Here is a 25,049-nt window from a genome sequence, read left to right as displayed (position 1 = left end):
ATGATTTCTAGTTTTTTGACAAACCAAAATGGTTGGAATGCTGACGTGTGCAATATACATGCTAGTTTTTTTTTCATAAAAACATTGCACCAACATTTGCCACTTGAATTTTTTAAACAATCATATTTGAAAGACTTATTCAGCACAAGTAAATAATGTTCAATTAAACGTTAAATTATCTACCATTCTATTGGATTTATGAAAATTTATCCCTTTATTCTTTGCTGCTATTGTTATACATTTATTTGCAACTTTAACAGTGGTATCAGAGCTTACTTCCTACAAGCTGAGAGGCAATTTTTTTTTTTTTGAGATAGAGAGCTAAACACAACAAGGTTGAATGCTAACACAATGAAAGTGAGTGCAAGTACTAGATAGTATGAGTGATTTATTTTAGGAAGATTACACTTTGCAGCTTGTTTACAATCTTCAGCTTCATTCACGATCTAATCTTTCACCTCTCTTTCCTCCCTTTCCCCTTGATCCATTGCATTTTGCCTGCAGAAAAAGGATCTGAAATGTTTATCCACATATGCAAGAATTATATAGGAACACAACAGGATGGTTGTTTTCTCTTGAACAACAGATACATGATACTTGATCATGGGATTAAAATCACATGCTGACAGACATATAAGCCTGCATGTATCAGTTTATAACCTACAAGAAACAAATGCCAGTGATTGGTGGCTTGTTTTAGACTTCGACAAGACTAATAATACCTTGTATGAAGCTATTACGTCACCTTTTCCCCTTAATGAACTTCACAAAAGCCATCATGCGTTGAGTAAGTCATCAAATCTGGGGATGCCCTTGGCAATCATTTCCTTTCAAACCCCTGTGTTAGTTAGTGGTATTTGAGAGTGTAGTATTGATTGTTTTTTAAAGTGTTTTTTTATTTGGAAATGTATTAAAATAATATTTTTTTATTTTGTAAAAATTATTTTTAATATTAGCACATCAAAACCATTAAAAAATATAAAAATATATATTTAAATTTTGCCTAACCCTATTTAAAATACAATATCAAACAAGGGCTTAAACAAGCCTCTTTATAAGAGTGGTGTAACTAAAGGCGTTTAGAATTAAGCCTCATAAATCATTTTACTAAAAACTTGTATCGTATCCATTTATTAGAATATTATTTTTATTTTTATCATGTGAAATAAAATATTAATTTACATAGAAATATGAAAATATTAATTAAGAAACATGATCAATTTTGAACCAACACATAATTCGCCAAAAATAATAAAAACTTGAAATGATAAATTATCAACAAATAAATCCTTGTTATTCTGAATATTAATCTAAAGTCAATGTTGAATTTATTAAGAGAAAAAAAATAGTTATTACATTAACTCTATTTTAGTATTATATATTATCTATCCTCAAGCCTTAATTATTATCGAAAAAATTGATTATTATCGTTATTTTTACCATAATCATTATTTTCTACACTGATTTTTAATAAATAAAAAAGCTAAAATCATGGAAAAAAATCATTAAGTATTGTAATAATATTGATATTAAGAAAACAATCAATCATTGAAAAGGAAAGGTATTAAGAAAAATTGGGTTGGACACACTAGGTCTGTATAGAAACAGGCTTATGCTAGAAAAGCATGGCACAATAATATTAAAAAAAAAAATCAGTTAGGTGGTTTACCTTTAAAGCCCATTTCGAGCCAATTTTAAGGAGGAAATTAAAAGAAGAAGCCTAAAACACCCCTGCAACTCTCAATTGCTTAAATAGTGTTTGACACTACGGTCGGAAAACGCTTTAAAAAATTACATATTTTTTATTTTTTTTTCTTTACATCAAATTAATATGTTTTTAATGTTTTCAGATCATTTTAATGTGCTAATGTCAAAAATTATTTTAAAAAAATAAAAAAAATATTATTTTAATGTGTTTTGGAATGAAAAACACTTTGAAAAGTAACTGCTACCACATCCCAAACACCCTCTAAGTATAAATGTAATTTTTCTGGAATTATCCATGGAAAAAACCACCACAATGAACCTTTTTTTGGGATTAAAAAGATTTTTTTTTCCTCAAAGTTATTATTGGCCACTTGGTTTTTCCGTGTTTTGAACTTTAATCATCTAACTTAGAACTTTGACTCTTAATTGTAAATTATAAGAAATTTATTATTAATTTAGCTATAAAATACATAATTGAAAAGAAAAAAAATAAGAATCAAAATAAAATAAAAAAGCAATGAACAATATGTGAATAATAAAACAGTGAATGAGTGGTGAAATGTCTCTTAATGCACAACAAATAAACATGAATTTCCCATTTTTTTAGGGTTTTTTTTTAAGATTAAATTTAGATAATCCAAAATTCTTATACGATATATAAATATTAATTAGCTCATAATTATTGATTTTTTATTTGAATATGATCAAGCACATCTTATAAGATTTCATTCTTCAAATTTTCTACCTCTGAAATATAAAAAACACACGCGCTATGTCTTAATAAGATAAAATAAATAAAAAAGTAATTCAAATAAAATCAAATTTCCCCGCAAAAAGAAAAATCAAAACCTCTTCCTCTCTCGAATCTCGATGGAGAAAGGCTTGATATCAGTGGACCGATTCACCGAGTCAAGCCAAGCATACTTCTTGTCTCACTTACACGGACCACACTCAAAGCTTGACCTCAAAATGGTGAAAAGGTCCTCTTTTCTACTCTAAACTAACCGCTAAGCTCTTACCTTTCAAGTTCCCTGATTTTAACCTTTCTCTACTTCGCGTCGTCAATCTTCACATCTGGCATTCTTTTTCTCTCATTTCTCCGACCACCAGATCTTAAATCACCGCTCATGTTATGGGTCTCGACACCCACCATTGCCCTAGTAAGCCAATTTTTTTATGTTTTTTTTATCTCGAAACCCACCGGCCGAGTTCGCTTGCTTATTCAATCGCAGTGTATGAGATATTTTGGGAATCGATTTTGAAAAAAGAAATCATTACCTTCAGGAAATCACTTTTTGGATGGTTGACTATGGAGATTTGATGGGATTGAACTGTAACAGGAGGGGTCATGTTTTTGTTTTGCGGGGAGTTTGGATGCTTGATGTATACGGGGGATTTTTGATGGGAAGTTGATAGCAAAAGGGTAAAAGATGTGAGGAGTAGGCTACTTAATGTTCTCAAGAATGAGACGGTTGATGTTCTTTACTTGGATAATGTATTGTAATCCGTCTTATGATTTTCCCATTCGAGAAGTTGCTGCTCAGCAGGTAGGATTTACATATTTCTTGTTCACATAACAGTTCTTTCTTTGAGTGTTTTTTGGTAGGTGCTGACAATTAATGTGCATTGCTGAAAATGGATACCGGTTAATAAGGATGAAGCATGGATAAAGAGCTAAATATTGTTGGTGATGAAAATGAGAAAATATAGTAAGCAATTGATTAGTATTCGTGTCTTAGGAATGGTCATGAAAGTAGGTTGATTTATTTTGAGTTTATGGTTTTGGCGGAGATTACAGTGCTTCAAAATAGGAAACAGATCAGTTATACAACTTTTCTTACTGGTTAAATTACCTGGTAATGACAGGTTGTTGATATCATTGCTTCTCATCCGGAGCATGACATCGTTATTGGGATTGATACTTTGGGGAAAGAAGATCTTCTAATTCACATTTCACGTGTGCTTAACATAAAGGTACAATCATCGTTGATGTTGATAGAAGATTCTAATCTTCTATATGCGTGGATTATGAAGGAAGTGTTTCTGTAAACCACAGAACCAAGTTCTTAGCTCAGTTACCATGACTGTTTATTATTTTTATTATAATTCTAGGGCACCCACATTTTCTCATCGTTTTACAAGAAAGTAGTTGTTGAATGAAATTTAGTGAGCTACTTGCAAATTACATTTACGAACTATTTCTGGTTCATGTTTGTTTTAACTTTAATTTCCTTTCCTTCTTTGAAGATTTGGTTGTGGCCAGAGCGTTTACAAACCATGCATCTTCTTGGATTTCATGACACATTCACAACTAAAACTTCTCTAACAAGAGTCTGAGCAGTTCCTTGTTACAGTCTCAGCGTTGAAACTTTAGAGGGATTAAACACAATGCGGCCAACAATAGGAATCATGCCATCTGGTCTTCCATGGGTGCTGAAACCTGTTAAAGGAGATGACAATCTTTTCAGTTCTCTCTTAACTTCTCGTTACAAAAAAAGACAGCCATCTGATAAGCTAGACGGTAATTTAGGATATGCAGAAAGGTATCACCATTACATGTTTTCAGTTCCTTACTCTGATCACTCATGCTTTGTAGAGATATAAGAGTTTATTGAACTTGTCCAACCAACTAACATGAAAGGTATTGTGTCTTCATCATCTTGTTATGTTGACCCACTTTATTACTTAAGTCGCCTTTATGGTGTAAACCAACCACCAAAGAGGTTCGTCTACAAGAATTAAACGAAAAAGGAAGGAAAAAAAGAAGTTGTTGCATCTTGTTTTGAAAGTGGTAATTCTCCCAAGGCAGGAAGGAAAAAAAGCAGGCCAGTAAGAGTGGATTATAAAAGAGTTAATGTAAGTAGAGTGAGCGCATCAAGAAGAGTGCGCTGTGGAGCCAAAATTATGGAAAGTGACTGTTTAGATTAAAAGTGTTAACTTTTGTAATTGGGTGAGCCAAAATGATACTTGTAGAAATACTTATTGGGTGAGCCAAAAAAATACATGTAGAAATACTTGCAATCGAGCATATATCTGTAGAATTCTGGTATGGGTATCACGAGAGTTGCTGGAAATGATAATTTTCCCTGTTTTTAGTATCTCGAGTTTTACTGTGCAGTAGTTGATGAACTTCATCATGAATTATCAAATACAAGGAGTCCATATCTGAATCTTATTTAGAATGAAAATCACAATCTAGTTTTTCAAGCAGCATATACCAAAATATCTGTGTTCATTGCAATTCTTGTTTCTAATGGATTTTTCCAATTATCTTGATGGGACATGTAGTTGATGTACTTAAGAAACCGAACAAGTGGGATACATTGATCCAAATCTTCAGGTATTTTGTTAATGCAAAACTTATGGGATTTTGTATGCTTGTGCACCCCTTATAGATATTTAAACTCTCTCAATTAATATCATCAAAACACTAACTGTCAGACTTTCAGTGTATGCATTCACCAAGCTTTATAAGTGATTTGCCTCATCCCATTCTGCATGTTGAACTTTACATTATAAGCTGAAAATGTTCATTAGTAGTGTCATGTATTGAAGATCAAGAAATGGGTTGTAGCCTTGTTGGGTCCCCTGTTAAGGTGACTTTGGTTTGACTACAAAGTCACTACTTCTTACGGTGGATAGTTGGCCAGAACTCAACACACGGTCCACCCTTGAAATGATGCTAAGAAAAATGGCCTCCTAAGTTTGAATTGGTGGTGATTTTGTGTCATGTTGCAAAAACATGTGAGAAATTTATGGAATTCTACGTAATTTTCTTAGGAAAACTCAAAACTTCTGCTACTTTTTTGGTCATGTTGAGCTGATGGTATCATAGTTGTTTTCTGTCAATGCTGGCTCCAGCTATTTGAATGTGGCTGCTGTGCATGCTAGTGCACTTACTCATGTGTGATCCTCTATTGTTTGCACTTGTTCATGTTGCTGATTCCCTAGTTTCTTTGCTCAACTTTTGTCCTCTCAGTTGCTGTTTTGGCACTAGAAAACCTTAGATGTTATAGGATGGAAATGCAACCACATACCCAGGACCATCGTTTTTACTCTTAAATGTCCATGGTAATCTATGTAGCCATGATACTATGCCATTTATGGTGTAACATAGTTGATCTATACACCATGTAATGGTAAAAAATTCGAGAAAAATCATAGATCAGAAAATATAATGCCAAAGAAAATAAAAAAATTGTACAACTAACCAGGACTTTACCTTCACAATAACCTAAATAAAGGTTTCCTGCAAAGCCTGCCATACTAAAACATTGAAGTATACTCACATGGAGTGTTCATTGAGCACTATTATACATTATTCATCAGAATCAAAGCGACTGCCTTGTTTGTGACGTGCCGATGCTACTGACTAGCCTCCTCAGTTTCTAGAATCAAGTCATACTTTTCTTTCTTGTTTGTTGTATGTGACTGAGATATCATGACTACAAACTATGGTTACTTGCATAATGTTCACGTGGATAAAAATTTCACACCCATTTTCTACAGGAGAAATGCCATCAATGAAGCCGAGGAGTATGACAACAAATTATGTAACTAACAAAGTTTAGAATAGACTAAGAGAGGAGGTGAGCATTTAGGTTTTTAAAAATCACTTTTCCATACTCCCCTTTTCCTAGCATTTACTTTTAAGCATGTGCTAGTGCGTGCATTCACTTTCCAAGCATGCATATAATAATAAATTGTGTTGAATAATTTCTCAAGTGAATTAAGAATCTTCTATTGTCTGAATTTTTTTCATGTCCTCTTCAAGCATGATGTATCTGTTGTTCAAAAGAAAACAATTATCATGGATATCAAGTTTGGTGTTTCAGTATAATTTTTGCATCTGTGGATAAACATTTCAGATCCATTTTTTGCTAGCATATATAATGCTATACATCTAGAGGAAAAAAGAAAAAGAAGGCGAGATATCAGATCATAAGTGGCTTGTTTCACAATGTTAGTTATACCACTTTTATAAGTGGCTTGTTTCAGGCAGGGAAAGTTTTGGAAGCAAAAGAGCTTTTCAAGGATATACGTGCCCAAAGCCATTTCCCAGATTTAATGACCTACTCAACTTTGCTTGATGGCTTAAGAAAACAAGGATATCTTGATCAAGCGTTGGGACTATTTTATGACATGCAAAAAAATTACTTGAAGCCTCATGATTTGGTGATCTATGATATCATAATCATTGCCATGTGCAGATCTAGAGAGCTTAAAGATGCATTGGAGTTGTTTTCAGAACTCAGTCAAAGGGTTGCAGCCTGATGCTCGGGTTTGGACTTTAGTAATCAATGGACTTTGCAGAAAAGGATTGCTAGATGAAGCATACAAAGCTTTTAGACTAATGAAAGAGAATGGCCGCCCACCAGATAATTGTTCTTATAATGATTTTATCGAAGGATTTCTCCAGCACAAGGATCCAAGGGCAATGCAACTTATCAATGAGATGAAATGCTGAGGATTCTCAACAGATGTGCAAACAACAAAGTTGGTAGTAGATGATGATCAAGCCACCAATCACTTGCTTTTCTTTTGCGTGGTTGTTAGTTACGTGTTTGGGGACTAGCATTTGATTCTTGTGGGTTATAAATCGATACATGCGGATTTATGAGTCTGTCAACATGTGTTATGATAGATTTAATTCATGAAAGATATTCTAGTTTTCTCTTCATCGTCCGAATCAAGACGCCGCTTCTTCAACCAAATAAGAATATTGGTAAATTATTATTGAATCATTTCTTCATTCCATGGTTATTTGTCATGGTGCATTTCTGCATGGAATACTACCCCTTCATCTTTTTTCTTGGTTTTTGGATATTTTGTTCTGTTCATTTGGAAATAAAGATGATGTAGTTGTTTGAAAGAAATGTTAATATAATTGCTTGTTATATATATTTATACTAAATTGAATTATATGAGAATTTTATATAGAAAAATAACATATGTTTATAGAAAGGCTCACATGACGGTTGTTTAAATGATTCTTAGATTTGAGATCACTAAATCATCTTATATAAAAAATGTTATGCTATGATCTTGTTACATGTTATCTTATCTTGTAAATGATTTATCATTCTAGATGAATTTGAGAAAATGTTCCATCTATTCTCAAGAAATCCTTGGCCAAGATAGAATAAGATTTGAAAAAAGTTTCAAATTTTAATCAAACGATCAATGACTATTATGTAGAGAACAAACACGGTTTAACATGATAGACATACTCCATGCTTTAATGTTAAATCAGAACATTATTGATGAAAAGATATTAATTACACTAGGAAATCGGTCACTGAAAGGTTAAGTCAAACCACTGATGATTTTTCTAATATTGAGGGGATCATGACATGTTGTTAGATGATATACCTAATCTTTAAATATAAATTAATCAATTGTTGAATTGATAATAAATTAAATTGTTTCACTTATTCAATTCTATTTAGTTAGAATTGTAATTTATATTTGGGCCAACATATTAGGAACCTAATGAGTCATACACATTAAAAATCATTAGTCAGAAATTAAACTGTGATGATTTAATTAAGTATGACTTGATTAAAATATATTTTAGAAATTAAGAATTAGAATATAATTAATATAGAGATTATATTTTTAGATTTAGAGAAAAACAAGTAAGGACTTGATTGATTAAAATTTTAAAATTATCCTTAAATAATATATGTATATTATTTAAGGGAAAAATAGAGATTTTATCATTTATAGGGTTTTTAGAATTCCCTGTAAATATAAAGCTAAGCCTATTATTTTGTAATGAAAAAGAGGAGCGGGTGTCTGTTAGACATAAAAACTATGTAAATACAATATTAGAGCTAGTACTCTAGACATAAAAATCTCTCCCTTAGGGATTTATGAGATTTGTCACGGGTGGTTTCAGTGGATTATCTTTGGAGATCGGACAATTGAACGACTTCTGGTTTGTAACAACCCAATCTTTAACGAATTATTCAAACTTGAAAAAAATCAGATTTCAGGTAATAAATCTCTAAAAAACTTTAGATGTATCTAAATAGATCCTAGAAACTCCCGAATAATTTTATTTTATAATTTTTATTGCGTGTATAATATTCAGGAAACCAATAGTTGTATCAAAACCATCATTAGACAATAGAAGTTGTTGATTGCATGTTTTAATTGTTGTTGGTATTAATTTCAAAATAATTTTATGTGAACAAAATTAATTTTTTCCTTTTGATTTTGTTTTCAAAAACAATTTGATTATTGTTCCGGTAAATTTTTCCAAATCTTCTTCCTTATCGTCAGGGAAAATCTTTCAAGGGTATATAGGTAAAAACCAAGTCAAGACTGATCCAATTTTCAACCTTTTAGAAAGGATTATTTATATGACCAAGTGCGGTCTTGCTTCTCGAGCCCTAAAGAAGACTTCTTATTTAGGGCATGACCTCGAACCTTCAAACTTAAGCAGGGAAGACCAGTTATAATTTTCTTTTTAAATGGATGTACAGATATATTGATGAAGAGTATTGCATTTTTTTTTTTATAATATGGGTATAGTTAAAAGAAACTTCATTACATCTATATGAAAATCAATTTTTATATTACTTTTATAAATAAAAGAATTGAACTACTTATATTTTTATAATAAAAATCTTTATTCTCACCGCCAAAATTTTAAAACTCTCGGGTTTTAAATCACGAGCTAGGAGGAGAGGATTAATTTACATGGACATTATATATATTAAAATAATGTTATTTTAATAATTTATTTTTAAAAATATTAATAGAATTTTAATTGAGTTTTACCTAGAACAACCAAGTCTCAAATCATTTAAGCTTTTTAATTAGGTCAAATTAGGTTAATTGTTTTTTTATTATTCAATTTAAATGAATTTAAACCCAAATCATACGAGTCTCGATATGTCTGCTATGTAGGGGTGAGTAAAAAAATCAAAAAACCGATTAAACCAAGAAAACCAAAAACAAAATAACTGAAAAAACTAAAGCATGAAAAAAACCGATTAAATCTTTTAGAATATTTTAAAAAATATTTGGTTTTGTTTGGTTTCATAAGCTTGAAACTGAAAAACTGAATCGAACTGAATCGAAACCAAACTCATTAGCAAAGTCCAAAAAACCCTAAATAACAATATAGTTTTTTATTTTTAATATAAAATAACTGAATCGAACTGAAACGTAACCAAACTGAAACCGAAACTGAACCGAACCAAACCAAAACCGTTCGGTTGGGTTTTGGTTTTTAATATAAAATAACTGAACCGAACTGAAATTGTTTGGTTTGAACCAGTTTCAGTTTTATTTTTGTATTTTATAAAATTTTAATTTGGTTGTTTTTTGCAAGTAAAAACCCAAATTAAACTAAAAATAATCACCCCTCAGCTATGCATCATAAAAGATACGAGCAAAGGAAAACATTGTTTCATTAAACATGTAATGAAGACAATTTTTTATTATAAAAAAATCACCCAAGGCAACAATATATTTTATTTATGTTCATGAAAGTGATTGGAGCGAGTTTTCCACACGGCAAATGAGAGCACCCAACTCGATCTTAACTACGGTTGAGATGTATTGTTTTACTAATCAACTAGTGTTATTTATCTAATACTTCATATCAAACATTAATAATAAAATATTCTTAATCAACAATTTGAACCATTATTATGTTTAAAATCCGTTTTACATGATTTATGACTTCTAAAACCGTCGTTTTTAACTCTGAATCACAATTTAATATTATCTTTTCATAAATAAATTATCAAAAAAATTTGAGTTAAATTGATTAAAAGTATGTTTGACAAAAAAAAATTATATTAACTTTTTTTTTGTTTCTTTAAGAGAATTGATTAAAGTAAAATTTTGATTTTGATTTTATATATTTTATTTATTTAAATCAAATAATTATTTCTAATCAAATGTATTTATAATTAAATCTTCTTTCAATTAAGAGTTAAAAAATGAAATTTAAATACCTTCAAGAGAATAATGATGAAAACCAATTCACATACATGTAACAATATCAAGAAATTAATAGCCAATGGTAAATATTAATATGAAATAATATTTTACAAGAGTTCTTGGCTATGTGGCCTTTCTTCCATGTTGACCAACCTTGAGTCCCCAGTCCTCTCTCTGGTCATCACAAACCATTAATTGTCTTTCACATAATTCAATTTCGATCTCTTGAAGGTTCCAAGATGGAACTTTGAATTTTCCTTTCTTGGCACGAGAATGACTTTTTTATCATAAAAAAATCACGCCCACTGCATCTCAAATGATGAAAGGTGTTTTGGGAGTTCAGTTGAGTTTTTTTTTTTTAAAAAAATGTTTTTTATATAAAAATATATAAAAATAATTTATTTTATTTTTAAAATTTATTTTTAATATCAATATATTAAAATAATCTAAAAATATAAAAAAAATTAATTTCATAATTTTTTAAAATTTTTTACTAAAACTCCGTTGCAATGCAGCCAAAAGAACACTAAATATTTATTAATTAAAAAAATTAGAGACACATATTTACAAATTAATTTGTCATTTTCGTTCTAATGAATGCATCAACCACCGCATGTAAATAATTATAAATGACAAAATTTGATAGATATTGAAATATAGGTTTAACTTTAATTTTAATATATATAAATAATTTGGATTTAAATGAAAATTGATTGAGAATATCATATGGTAATAAAATAAAATAAAAATGATGGGGAGATGGCATTAGGAAAATGACGCTGAATGTGTCCAAAAGAAAGCTCGGTTGACTTATGGTTCAAAACAACAGTCTTTGAAGTTGCCTTTTCAAATGCTTACGTAGCATATTGAGACCAGGTCTTGTTTTCTCTCTTTCAGACTCTATTAAACTAGCTGTACATTCTTGCACCTCCAGCATCACAATCTTGCCTGCAAAATTCTTTGGCAGCGGCCATGGATGTCCGAAACAATCCATGGATCATGTTTTTTGTTATCTTTTTATGTTTTCCTCTCAACTCCCATGTCTCCTTTGGAGCTGATACAATCTCTGCAAACAGTTCTCTCTCTGGAGACCAAACTATTGTCTCAGCACGAAAAGTCTTTGAACTTGGTTTCTTCCATCCAGGTTACTCCTCAAACTACTATATAGGCATGTGGTACTGTAGAGATAAATTGTCTGAACAGACCATAGTTTGGGTAGCAAACAGAGACACACCCGTTTCTTATATATTTTCTTCAGAGTTAAGGATTTCTGGCGGTAATTTAGTTCTCTTTGATGAGTCCAAGATCCCAATTTGGTCCACAAATTTGATCTCTAGTAGGTCAAGTTCTGTGGAAGCAGTTCTTGGTGATGATGGGAATCTTGTTTTGAGAGATGGGTCTAATTCATCAATGTCACCACTATGGCAGTCTTTTGATTTTCCAGCTGATACATGGCTACCTGGTGCCAAGGTTGGATTGAACAAAATCACCAAAAGGAAAACACTTCTCATTTCATGGAAAAGCAAAAATAATCCTTCACCGGGTGTTTTCTCTCTTGAGCTAGACCCAAATCAGAATCGATATTTGATCTTTCGGAATAGGTCTAAATACTATTGGGATAGTGGATCATGGAATGGACAGATTTTCAGCTTAGTTCCTGAAATGAGATCCAACTATATTTACAACTTTAGTTATGTTAACAATACTAATGAGAGCTATTTCACCTATTCATTGTACAATGAAACACTCATATCTCGGTTTGTGATGACGGATGGAGGACAGATTCAGCAAAAATCATGGTTGGAGAGTACCCAGCAATGGTTGTTGTTCTGGTCTCAACCAAAGACGCAATGTGAGGTTTATGCTTACTGCGGGGCTTTTGGAAGCTGTAATGAGAATTCACAGCCTTTCTGCAACTGCTTGACAGGTTTCAACCCGAAAAAAAGGGAGGACTGGAATTCGGAGGTTTTTTCTGGTGGATGTGAGAGGGCAACAAATCTGCAGTGTGGGAGTTCTAGAGTTGTTAATGGGAAGAGTGACAGATTTTTCTCGAGAAACAATATGAAGTTACCTGCAAATCCACAGACAGTGGCAGCCAGGAGTGCACAGGAATGCGAATCCACTTGCTTGAGTAACTGCACTTGTACTGCCTATACTTATGAAGGCAGTCTGTGCTCAGTTTGGTTCGGCGATCTTTTGAATATGCAACAACTTGCAGATGACTCAAATGGAAACACTATCTATATCAGGCTTGCAGCATCTGAGTTTTCAAGTTCGAAGAATGATAAGGGGATAGTTATTGGTGGTGTTGTGGGCTCAGTGGTGATAGTGTCTCTCTTTGGCCTTGCTCTGATTGTATTTTTGACAAGGAGGAAAACAGTCAAAACGGGGAAAGCAGTAGAAGGTTCATTGATAGCTTTTGGGTACAGGGATCTACAGAATGCGACAAAGAATTTCTCAGAGAAATTGGGAGGAGGAGGTTTTGGTTCTGTTTTCAAAGGGGTGTTACCTGATACGAGTGTCATAGCTGTGAAGAAGCTCGAAAGCATCATCCAAGGAGAGAAGCAATTCCGCTCAGAAGTGAGCACAATCGGGACAATCCAGCACGTCAATCTTGTTCGCCTTCGTGGGTTCTGCTCGGAGGGTAATAAGAAGCTGTTGGTCTATGACTACATGCCGAATGGTTCTCTTGATTCCCATCTTTTCTCTGAGGACTCAAAAAAGGTCTTCGAATGGAAAACTCGGTACAGTATTGCTTTGGGGACAGCTAGAGGATTAAATTATCTCCATGAGAAATGCAGGGATTGTATCATACACTGCGATATAAAGCCTGAGAACATCCTTTTAGATGCTCAGTTTTTCCCTAAAGTGGCAGATTTTGGCCTGGCGAAGATTGTCGGCCGGGATTTTAGCAGGGTGCTAACAACCATGAGAGGGACAAGAGGTTATCTTGCACCAGAGTGGATTTCAGGTGTGCCTATAACTGCCAAAGCAGACGTTTACAGTTATGGAATGATGCTTTTTGAAGTTGTATCAGGAAGGAGAAACTCTGAGCAATCTGAAGATGGAAAAGTGAATTTCTTCCCAAGTTATGCTGCAAGCCAAATCAATCAAGAGAATGGTGAAATCCTTAGCCTATTGGACCACAGTTTGGAGGGCAATGCTGATCTTGAAGAGCTAACAAGAATCTGTAAAGTTGCTTGCTGGTGCATCCAAGATGATGAAGCCCAAAGGCCATCAATGGGTCAGGTAGTTCAGATCCTCGAAGGGGTTGTGAACGTGAACCCACCTCCGGTTCCAAGATCTCTCCAAGTGTTTGTTGACAATCAGGAGAGCATAATTTTCTTCACAGACTCATCCTCTAGCCAAAGTTCACAGGCACAGAGCCACACCTCCACTGCTTCTTCTCAGATCAAGAGCACCACATCAAACACAAGTTCCAAGTCTTAAAAAAGAGAACCAAGAAGGCATCTCGAGAAATCGGGTTTGAGTAACTGTATTGCTGCAGTCATATATGAGAATGCAAGAGTCTTGGGTGATTGTACTAGTTAAAATTATCCTCTTTAAATGGTTTGTATATTATTTGAAAGCTAATTTCAGAATATTTCTGAGAATGGAAAAAATGATATGGCTTCTACTGTTGTGAAAGCCTGCTTCTTAATATATTTTATGTTTCAAGCTTCATGACATCACCTTCAGCGTGTAACTGGTTTTTGAGATATGTAGACACAGGTATTTATATACACAATCTTTGACAAGGGCAAGCAGCGGCTGTTTGCAAGTCTAATCTGACCATTTCATCATCCTCAGTCCACATCTTACAAGCCTTAAGCCAAAACAATGCAATCCCGCAGGCTCATGTACCTTCAACAAAACCCTTGGTCTAGGTTCCTATACAAATGGTACTCTTTCAACTGAAACTCTCACTTCATCTTCTAGTAATGGCAAGCTACAAGCTCTCGAAAACATTATCTTGGGATCTGCTATTGATACTAGGAACACAGATGGGAATTCTCATATTGCAATCAAAGAAAATAACACCTATAATATCTATTCAAGGTTTGGGAAAGATGTAAGGCCACCAAAAAATCCACAAACTACTAAACTACTACCGGTTTAAACCTCCTTGGCTTATTATGTGAATTTGCTTGGCATTTGTTTTAATGGGGTTAAGCCCAACATTTCGAAAACCGATTTCGATGTGAAAAGTGATGAAGCCTTGTTGTAGAAATGCGTCAAAAAGCCCTTGCACCATTTTACTTTTTTTGCTGAAGAAACACGTCAAAAATGTTAGAATCCATGAGATTAATTTATGAGAATCTGCTTGAAGATAGAAACTTGTGACTTAGTCTTTAAAGTCACTGTTTTATAACAGATTCTGCTGCAAGTGTTACTGATTTTGTGTTATTAATAGTAGTCCAACAATCTCTCATAGTTGTTGAGATTTTTCAGTATTTATTTCAGTATTTTCAATTTGGTTGTAAATCTTTAAGTAGATATTCTCAATTTATGAAATCATTATCTTTCTGCCTCAACTCTTCTCTTTCAGAATTCTCTATTCTTTGCTGCTATTGTTATATATTTATTTGCAGCTTCAACAGTGCTATCAGAGCTTACTTCCTACGAGCTGTAAGGCACTTTTTATTTTTTTTGAGATTGAGTGCTAAACATAGTAAGGTTGAGTGCTAAACACAGTGAGAGTGAGTGAAAGTACTATTTAAGTTGAGTGATTTATTTTAGGAAGATTGTTGCGCAAACATGTCTACTTCCGGCGTAAGTTCATATGCAATTCCACTGTTTTATGGTGAACAGTATCATATTTGGGTTGTGAAATATCTTTTATTGAAACCTTGATCTAGTTGAAGGTTGTGTCTTCGGTGCCAATTTGATGAGAGTATTGATTAGCACAAAAGATATGGCCATTTCAACTTAAAATAATTGAAATTCATTCATGCTGCTGGTATGATGGAAGATATGTCTGAAATTCAAGTTAGTGTCCAAACTTGTGAAAACTGTGAACTTAGGAAGCAATATTAATAGTAGTCATTTCCTCAAAACATATCCAAAAGAGCTACTCGCAGGCTAGAGTTAGCTGATTCAAACATCTGCGAACATCTCGCATGTGCTTGCATGGTGTTGATGGCGGTTTCGTCGTTTGATTTGTTAGAAGTTATGATCTAGTTGTTTAATTCAAAGTCACTAAGAAAACCCAGATATACTAGTCTTGTCAAAGATTCAAGAGTAAGATACTAGTTATGGCTATGAAAGATATTAGCACCCCTATCCTACCTAAAGTAAGTTGCTCTATGATTTGATGTGGTTTAAAGATTTTGAAAGTTGTCTTGTCACTAGCCTATATTAAAAAAGAATAAAAAGTTCTTCTCAATAAGGAGATTCTTATCTTATCAAGTAAATAAAATCTAATAGTTCTAATGTTAATATGAAAACAAAATGAAAGTACCTTTTTATTTATTATCAGAAACATATCTTACGTATAAGTTTATGATTCTAGATATTAAAAGAAAACAAAATATTTTTTGGTATTTTTAAAAAAATTAACCAAATTCTCAAGGCTTTAATAAATTAGTTATTATATATATATATATATATATATATATATATATATATATATATATATATATATATTGAATTTTCATGTGAGAATATTACATCATATTCTTTATATTTTTAAGACACTTGGCCATATGTAAATCAAAACATTTAATTTTATCTTTTTAATTATTTTTATCTTTTTAATTTTATCATTTAAAAACATATAAAAAAAAGGACAAACACATGCACATAACTTTTCACTATGATTACTCGCACCTATAATTACATATTTAGAAGGTACCAAAATTTAAAATAAATCAAATAACACATCAAACAATTTAAATTTACAAAATAGACCTCTAAAAAAGTACAGGAACTTGGCGTCAAGGTGGCAGAAGGAAGAGCAACCTTGCTTGGCCGGAGGTCAAGAAGGCTGAGGGCGTTCCTGGTGTTGCAGAGAAGATATTTCATGGTGTCCGGAGGTGTTGGCGTGGCTAGAGGTGGAGAAAAAAAGGGAGAAAGTGAGGTTGGCGGAAGGGGAAGAAAAATCTGGAAAAAAGATGATTTTTGTCCAACTTTGCATATTGATTTCTTTCTCTTCTAGGAATGGAATCAACTTTTATGTAAAAGGGGTGGAAGAGGGACATGTGTTCTTTACTTTTGTCAAATATTGGACCTTCATTCGACATGAAATGATCCCAACTATTAGTTTAATATTGCTATTATAGCCTGAAAAAGTTCACTGTTAATGTGTGCTCGGGTTGGCTATAGGGAATGTTTCAAGGGAGTTGAAGGAAGATAAACCTTGCTTGGCCAGACATGAAGAAGGTTGGGGTACTTCCTGGTGTTGCAAATGTCATCACCCAATTTTGGATGATTCTCCAAAATTCACTTTTCTTTCAAAATAAAAAATAAAATAAAATAAAGGCTGGCAATGCGGAGAAAGCTGACAAAGAAAGGCTGCAAAATAGGCAAAAATCAAGCTGCAATTTTCGAAGGAATTTCAAGGCCTAATTGTACGTTGTTATGCCCAAAAATAAAAAAATGCAAATTCAAAGGTCAAATTAAATGAGTATTGGACGAATTTGCATAAAAATTAAATCCAATGACATAATTAAATTTTTAATGGGCCAATTTGATTTAATCATGGGCCGAATTAAATTTTAATTATGTTCAAGAATTAATTTGGGTCCAATTGAAGGAGTTAATTAAGTGCAAGGACTTAATTATACTTTAAGCAGGTCAAATTAATTTGAGGACTTAATTGGTGAAAAATTAAGTTTGGGAGCTTAATTTGGACTTAATTGAAAAGATCGGAATTTTAAGAGACTAAATTTAATTTTTACCAAGTGAATTGATTGAAATTAGGGGGCCAAACACAAAACTTGAGGGACCAATTTTGAAGCCCGAAAAAATATTTTGCCTATAAATAGCCTACAATTTCAGCTAAGAAGGGGGGGCAATTTTGACAAAAAAAAAAGGGGGAAGAGAAACCCTAAACCTATCTCTTTCACACCCAGCCGCCGCCGCCCACCAGAGATTTTTTTTCTTCTCTGCAAACAACCCCCCGGTGGCCTTCATTTTGCTGACCTGGCCGGTTCCACCGTTTCCTTCCCCTCTCCATTGTTATCCCCCTCACAGATCAACACACACCCGACCAAAGCCTCTCCATTTTCCTGTCAACCCGCAGCCAATCTTCTCCATTTCCCTCTGGTGGCTCCCTAAACACAGCCAGCCGCCCCTCCTTTGGCAAAGAAGAGAACTGGAGAACCAAGGGGCGCCGCTGGAACCTTCCCCTCTCTCGGCCGCTCACTCCCCTACTCCCAGCACCTTCCTTCTTCTTCTTGCTCTCTCGGCCAACCACCGTTCTTCCCTCTCTCGGCCGACCCAGCTCCAGCAGCAAGACCCACAAGACAACCCCGAGTCTCTTCCTCAGTCGCGGCCTCCCTCAGCTCTTTCCTCCTGAACCATTTTCCGGCATACCGCGGCGGCGCGTGGAGCAACGCGCCGCCACTGTTTCAGCACTGTTGCTGCTATTCCAGAAGTGTTCCTCTGCAATTCCTGGAGTTTTGGGAGACTATTTTGTAAATTTGAATTATTTAATGTAATTTTTATTTAGTTTTGAATTTTTGTAATTTGTATGATGGATGTAAAAAAAAGAAAAAAAGAAAAAAGAAAAAGAAAAGAAAAGAAAAAATATAGTAAAAAAATGTACATGTTTGAATGTTTTTTTGTATGGATATATTTTAGGATGAGATTGCAAAGAATAAAGAAGGATTTAATATTTTGATTGGATCACGGTGTAGAAGTACAAACTTGTACGGAAGTTGTATTTCTAAAATCCGGTGAAAAGACAAAAATTTTAAAACTTCTTTAACACATCATAGCCACGAAGCAGCTTACCTCAGGTAGGGTGCGTTAAGGGTGCTAATACCTTCCTTAACCACAACCAGTCCCTTACCCGCGAATCTCTGACAAAGACCAGTACACCTGGGTTTCCTAGTAACCCTCAATTAAATACTAGGTGGCGACTCCTAACAAAATCAATCAAACATAATAGAGAGAAAACTACCATCGCCAGGACAGGCCGACGCTGCGCGCAGATTTTGACGTGCGACAGAATGGCGACTCCACTGGGGAGGTACTGTTTCTAACAACATTGGACTAAGCTTTGTGTATTTGATGTGTTTAAATTTTGCCATTTTTGTCTTGTTTTGTTTTATCCATGCATTTTTAGAAGTGTTTCATGCATCACTTGTATTTATTTTTGAAAGCACACACAAGCTTCTAAGTTAGGTGGGGAGTAGCGGTCTGCCTCATGACTTTCAGTCAGGGTTCAGATTTGTGAAACATCCAACTATGAGCTGAGTGTTTACTCGGTAATGGCGGTCACATAGTGCCCCAACCATTCCTTGTAAACCCATATACTGCCTTTACGTGAGGTGGTCACTGGGCAGTTCATAGACCCTTTTGAGACCAGGTAGAAAACCTACCCATGTTCACATAATAAATAGAACATGTCCTTAGGTTGTATGTGCTATCATTTATTTGCATTGGGGCGAACCTTTCTTGAAGCATCTTGAACTCAAGACTTGTGGGTGACAGAATGATCGTCACTCCGAAAATTTTCATTGTAGAGTTTGGGCAAGAATCAAGATTCTTGTTTCATCATACAAAAGTTACGATCATATGTCACCCCTCGAAGGGCGAGCTCATCATATAGGTTTCATGTTCATACATTTGTCATGCATGCACCAGAATAAAAAGTGGGTCCCCTATAAGTCTACAACACCTAATGTTGAGCGAAAAAACATTGGAGATAAAGAACGTGCTCGTCGCAACACCTATTTTCAAAAAAAAAAAAAGAGTTTGAGTCTCTGAACAAAAGCTTGACTCACCTCTAGCTTACTCGAGCAAATATCGAAAAATATCTCTAGGGAAATTCCTTCCAACTGACCTATCATCTTTGTTCAAACCCCAACAACAATTCAACCCGAAGAAATTGGGGACAAACATGGTCAAAAGCCTCAACACAATTCGAAGGGGAATTGCACCACCATTGCAGAACAGAGCCTGTTCTTGTTCTGCCAAAAAATAAATACCTCTGTTTGATCATGCCTGCAAAAACTTCTTGATTTTATCAACCTATTCCAGTTTTTGTCGGTAATTTGGCTCAAAATTCCACAAGACTTTCCTTGTCCACTGAGCCTCACTTGTTAATAAGATCATGTGTTTTCTAGTGTCTATGACATGTCTTCATTTTGTTGTTGTTTTATGTAAATAACACATTGAACATACCCTTTAAACATGAAACCATTACGCCAAGAATCTTTGGGCGTGTTTCCCCTTTCTTCCAAAACTATGCATGTTTTCACAAGGATTTTTGGAAATTCAAAGTTTAGTACAAAACAGAAATCATGTTGGTGTTTGTTCAAACAAACAAGTTCTGAAAATTCTGGTGATTCCTTAGAGAGGTAACCATACACCTAAAAAACCTAAAAAAAAACAAACACCATGAAGTGACTCTAAAGCTGAGTTTTGGTTACATGAATAATGAGAAATCACTTTGCATATTTGCATGAAAGCAAGGCTTACCGATCCTAAATGCATGCATTTGAGATGAAGAAAGGCCATCTTTGATAATCCTCTCACAAGGCTGAAATATATCCTTTGCAGTCCCTTTTTTAGCCTGGTAATGTTTTTTGGAAATAACCTTGGCTAGGATCACACCCTACACTGGGGGGCAAGTGCCAAAAAAAATCCTTAATGATTGAAAGTGCCCAAATAACTCATAGGGGGCACGAAAAAGTCCTCAATGATTGCAAGTGCCCAAACAATACTGGGGGGCATGAATGAAAATTCTCAATCATCGAAGATGCCCATACAAAGCTGGGGGGCATAAAAAAAAATATCCAAAGGATCCAAAATTCTGAGCATAAAAAAAAAGCCAATGCAATGATGCTCAAGACCGAATGAGAAAAACAAAAACAAAGAGAAAGAGCCCAAACCCAACATTGGGGGGCACCGCGGACCATTTTACAAATTAATTCCAAGGTCCAGAAATGCACGAACAAAAAGTTTGGGATATAAGCACCAGTGATCCTTAGTCTTAAAGTCCCTTAAACACCTTTTGAGCCTATGAATATCCTTTTCTTCATAGCCAATAGCCCAAGCCTACATTACATGCCTAATCAAGCCCTTTCTGATCAAAGGCAAGCTATCTGGATCGGTAGGCAACGCTTTCTCATGCAAGCCAAATCATTATTCATGCAAATTAAATGGATGCTTTGAAAGACGATTCTCAATAACCCTCAAATCAAAATTTCAACCTTTTGTGACCAACCAGACGTCACCCTGTGTTCTTCACATTTTCGTCCAAAGACGGTTCTCAATAACCCCCAAATTGAAATTTAAACCTTTTGTGACCAACTAGATGTCACTTCGTGATCTTCACATTTTCGTCAAAAATCAAAACAAAAAGTTTTCAACACATCTGAAAACCTCTCCATAGGAATCACTTGAATTTCTTCAGAATGAGTTTGCTTTGAATCGATGTCAAAATGATTTCTGTGTCTAGAATAGCTTTGAAATTCCAAAAATTTTGCATGAAAACAACTCCTTGTAAATAGCCAAACCTTCTTTCACATAGCCTCATCCCCAATACTTGGGGGCATGATCAAGCTGGAGGGCAATTCACCAAAACACATAGGGTTGGCTCCATAATCCCCCTTCTAAGAAAATAGAAAATGTTGGGTTGAGCTGAAGATCTCTTCAGATAAAGGTTTGAGGGATAAGATGTATGTTGATGTCATATCCTGCCCGAGGGTCAAGATCACAAGATGTGACTCGAGTAAGCAAGAGTGAAAAGAGCCATCAAAGCTTACTATCAGAGACTCAAACTTTTGAGAAAAGGAAGACACCATGAAGAAAAAGGGACCTATATTTCTCAGGTAAGTATACATGCATATAGATCATGATGCATAACCTTCATCTTGACAGATTAGTGTCTCACAAGCACCTCTTTTTGAGTGGGCCTTCGAGCCCTCACACCTTAGGTAGTGTGTTTTCTAACCCTGCCTCTATTTTTTAGTGGGCTTTCTAGCCCTCACATCTTAGGTAGTGTGCTTTCTAGCCCTATCCACCTCTTTTTAAGTGGGCCTTCGAGCCCTCACACCTTAGGTAGTGTGTTTTCTAACCCAGCCTCCATCTTTGAGTGGGCTTTCGAGCCCTCACATCTTAGGTAGTGTGCTTTCTAGCCCTATCCACCTCTTTTTGAGTGGGCCTTCGAGCCCTCACACCTTAGGTAGTGTGTTTTCTAACCCTGCCTCCATTTTTGAGTGGGCTTTCGAGCCCTCACATCTTAGGTAGTGTGCTTTCTAGCCCTTTCTATCTCATTTTGAGTGCGCCTTAGAGCCCTCGACCACCTCTTGGTTAGTGCGTTTTCCAACCCTGCCTCTTCTTTAGTGCGCCTTAAAGCCACCAACCACCTTAGGTAGTGTGTTTTCTAACCATACCTCTTTTTAAGTGCGCCTTAGGGCCATCCACCACCTTGGGTAGTGTGTTTTCCAACCATACCTCTTTTTTAATGCGCCTTAGAGCCATCAACCATCTTAGGTAGTGCATTTTCCAACTCTACCCCCTTTTTAGTTCGCCTTCGAGCCACTAACCACCTTAGGTAGTGTGTTTTCCAACCCTACCTTTTTTTAAGTGCGTCTTAGGGCCATCCACCACCTTGGGTAGGGTGTTTTCCAACCATATCTCCTTTTTAATGCGCCTTAGAGCCATCAACCATCTTAGGTAGTGCATTTTCCAACTCTACCCTCTTTTTAGTGCGCCTTCGAGCCACCAACCACCTTAGGTAGTGTGTTTTCCAACCCTGCCTCTTTTTAAGTGCGCCTTAGGGCCATCAACCACCTTAGGTAGTGCGTTTTCCAACCCTGCCTCTTTTTTAGTGCGCCTTAGAGCCACCAACCACCTTGGGTAATGTGTTTTCTAACCATACCTCCTTTTGAGTGCGCCTTAGAGCCTTCAACCACCTTAGGTAGTGTGTTTTCCAACCCTGCCTCTTTTTAAGTGCGCCTTAGAGCCCTTACCTCTTAAGTAGTGTGTTTTCCAACCCTGCCTCCTCCTTTAGTGCGCCTTTAAGCCACCAACCACCTTAGGTAGTGTGTTTTCCAACCCTGCCTCCTTTTTAGTGCGCCTTCAAGCCACCAATCACCTTAGGTAGTGTGTTTTCCAACCCTGCCTCTTTTTTAGTGCGCCTTAGAGCTCTTACCTCTTAGGTAGTGTGTTTTCCAACCCTACCTCCCTTTGAGTGCGCCTTAGAGCAATCAACCATCTTAGAAAGTGTGTTTTCCAACCCAGCCTTCTCTTTTGTTAGTGCGCTTTCTAGCCCTTAAGAGGATTCATCATTCCTCAACAAGATGAGTCAATCATATCTCATCCTTTTTTTCTTCTTTACAATGCTTACTATCTAAAGCCTCTTACGAGACTTTTTACCATAAGCATTGTAAAGAGGGGGCCAACTGTCATCACCCAATTTTGGATGATTCCCCAAAATTCATTTTTCTTTCAAAATAAAAATAAAATAAAATAAAGGCTGGCAATGCGGAGAAAGCTGACCAAGAAGGCTGCAAAATAGGCAAAAATCAAGCTGCAATTTTCAGAGGAATTTCAAGGCCTAATTGTACGTTGTTATGCCCAAAAATAGAAAAATGCAAATTCAAAGGTCCAATTAAATGAGTATTGGATGAATTTGCATAAAAATTAAGTCCAATGACATAATTAAATTTTTAATGGGCCAATTTGATTTAATCATGGGCCGAATTAAATTTTAATTATGTTCAAGAATTAATTTGGGTCCAATTGAAGGAGTTAATTAAGTGCAAGGACTTAATTATACTTTAAGCGGGTCAAATTAATTTGAGGACTTAATTGGTGAAAAATTAAGTTTGGGAGCTTAATTTGGACTTAATTGAAAAGATCGGAATTTTAAGAGACTAAATTTAATTTTTATCAAGTGAATTGATTGAAATTAGGGGCCAAACACAAAACTTGAGGGACCAATTTTGAAGCCCGAAAAAATATTTTGCCTATAAATAGCCTACAATTTCAGCAAAGAAGGGGGGGCAATTTTGACAAAAAAAAGGGGGAAGAGAAACCCTAAACCTATCTCTTTCACACCCAGCCGCCGCCGCCCACCAGAGATTTTTTTTCTTCTCTGCACACAACCCCCCAGTGGCCTTCATTTTGCTGACCCGGCCGGTTCCACCGTTTCCTTCCCCTCTCCACTGTTATCCCCCTCACAGATCAACACACACCCGACCAAAGCCTCTCCATTTTCCTGTCAACCCGCAGCCAATCTTCTCCATTTCCCTCTGGTGGCTCCCTAAACACAGCCAGCCGCCCCTCCTTTGGAAAAGAAGAGAACTGGAGAACCAAGAGGCGCCGCTGGAACCTTCCCCTCTCTCGGCCGCTCACTCCCCTACTCCCAGCACCTTCCTTCTTTTTCTTGCTCTCTCAGCCCACCACCGTTCTTCCCTCTCTCGGCCGACCCAGCTCCAGCAGCAAGACCCACAAGACAACCCCGAGTCTCTTCCTCAGCCGCGGCCTCCCTCAGCTATTTCCTCCTGAACCAGCGGCCAGCTCGCCGAACGCCGGCAGAATCGCAAACGGCAACCACCCACAGGCCGGCGAACCCAGCATCACCGAGGACACCGCCGGTAACCCATCTCCGGCCGCCAGCCTCCAGCACTCCTCCTTGGCGCCAGATCCTTCACCGGAAGAAGGGAAGAACAGAAGACCATAACTAAAAAAAGGGACCCGAGAACAGATCTAAAAAAACAACAAAGAAAAATAGCTAAAATCAACTGCCTGTGTTGCGTTTTTGGTTGATTTTGCAGGTCACCACCAGCAGAGAAGAGGAGAGGAGCAGAAGCTGAGCCGAACCCACCATTTTCCGGTATACCGCGGCGGCGCGTGGAGCAACGCGCCGCCACTGTTCCAGCACTGTTGCTGCGATTCCAGAAGTGTTCCTCTGCAATTCCTGGAGTTTTGGGAGACTATTTTGTAAATTTAAATTATTTGATGTAATTTTTATTTAGTTTTGAATTTTTGTAATTTGTATGGTGGATGTAAAAAAAAAGAAAAAAAGAAAAAAGAAAAAAAAAGAAAAGAAAAAATATAGTAAAAAAATGTATGTGTTTGAATGTTTTTTTTATGGATATATTTTAGGATGAGATTGCAAAGAATAAAGAAGGATTTAATATTTTGATTGGATCACGGTGTTGAAGTACAAACTTGTACGGAAGTTGTATTTCTAAAATCCG

At 35.6% G+C, this 25,049-nt stretch overlaps 1 protein-coding gene and 1 pseudogene across 1 annotated transcript; both read left to right on the top strand.

The window, feature by feature from the left end:
- Positions 1-2,541: 2,541 nt before the first annotated feature.
- Positions 2,542-7,451, top strand: LOC133669716 (uncharacterized; annotated as a pseudogene).
- Positions 7,452-11,508: 4,057 nt separating this feature from the next.
- On the top strand, positions 11,509-14,331 carry LOC133669524 (G-type lectin S-receptor-like serine/threonine-protein kinase At2g19130). The gene has a single exon (XM_062089699.1). It carries the CDS (start codon positions 11,641-11,643, stop codon positions 14,116-14,118), a length of 2,478 nt encoding a protein of 825 aa, XP_061945683.1. The 5' UTR covers positions 11,509-11,640; the 3' UTR covers positions 14,119-14,331.
- Positions 14,332-25,049: the final 10,718 nt, after the last annotated feature.

Source organism: Populus nigra, chromosome 12 (genome assembly GCF_951802175.1).
Source record: "Populus nigra chromosome 12, ddPopNigr1.1, whole genome shotgun sequence".
NCBI classification, from domain to species: domain Eukaryota; kingdom Viridiplantae; phylum Streptophyta; class Magnoliopsida; order Malpighiales; family Salicaceae; genus Populus; species Populus nigra.
Note: the sequence above shows the minus strand (reverse complement) of the source record. Positions and strands in the feature narration are given on the sequence as shown.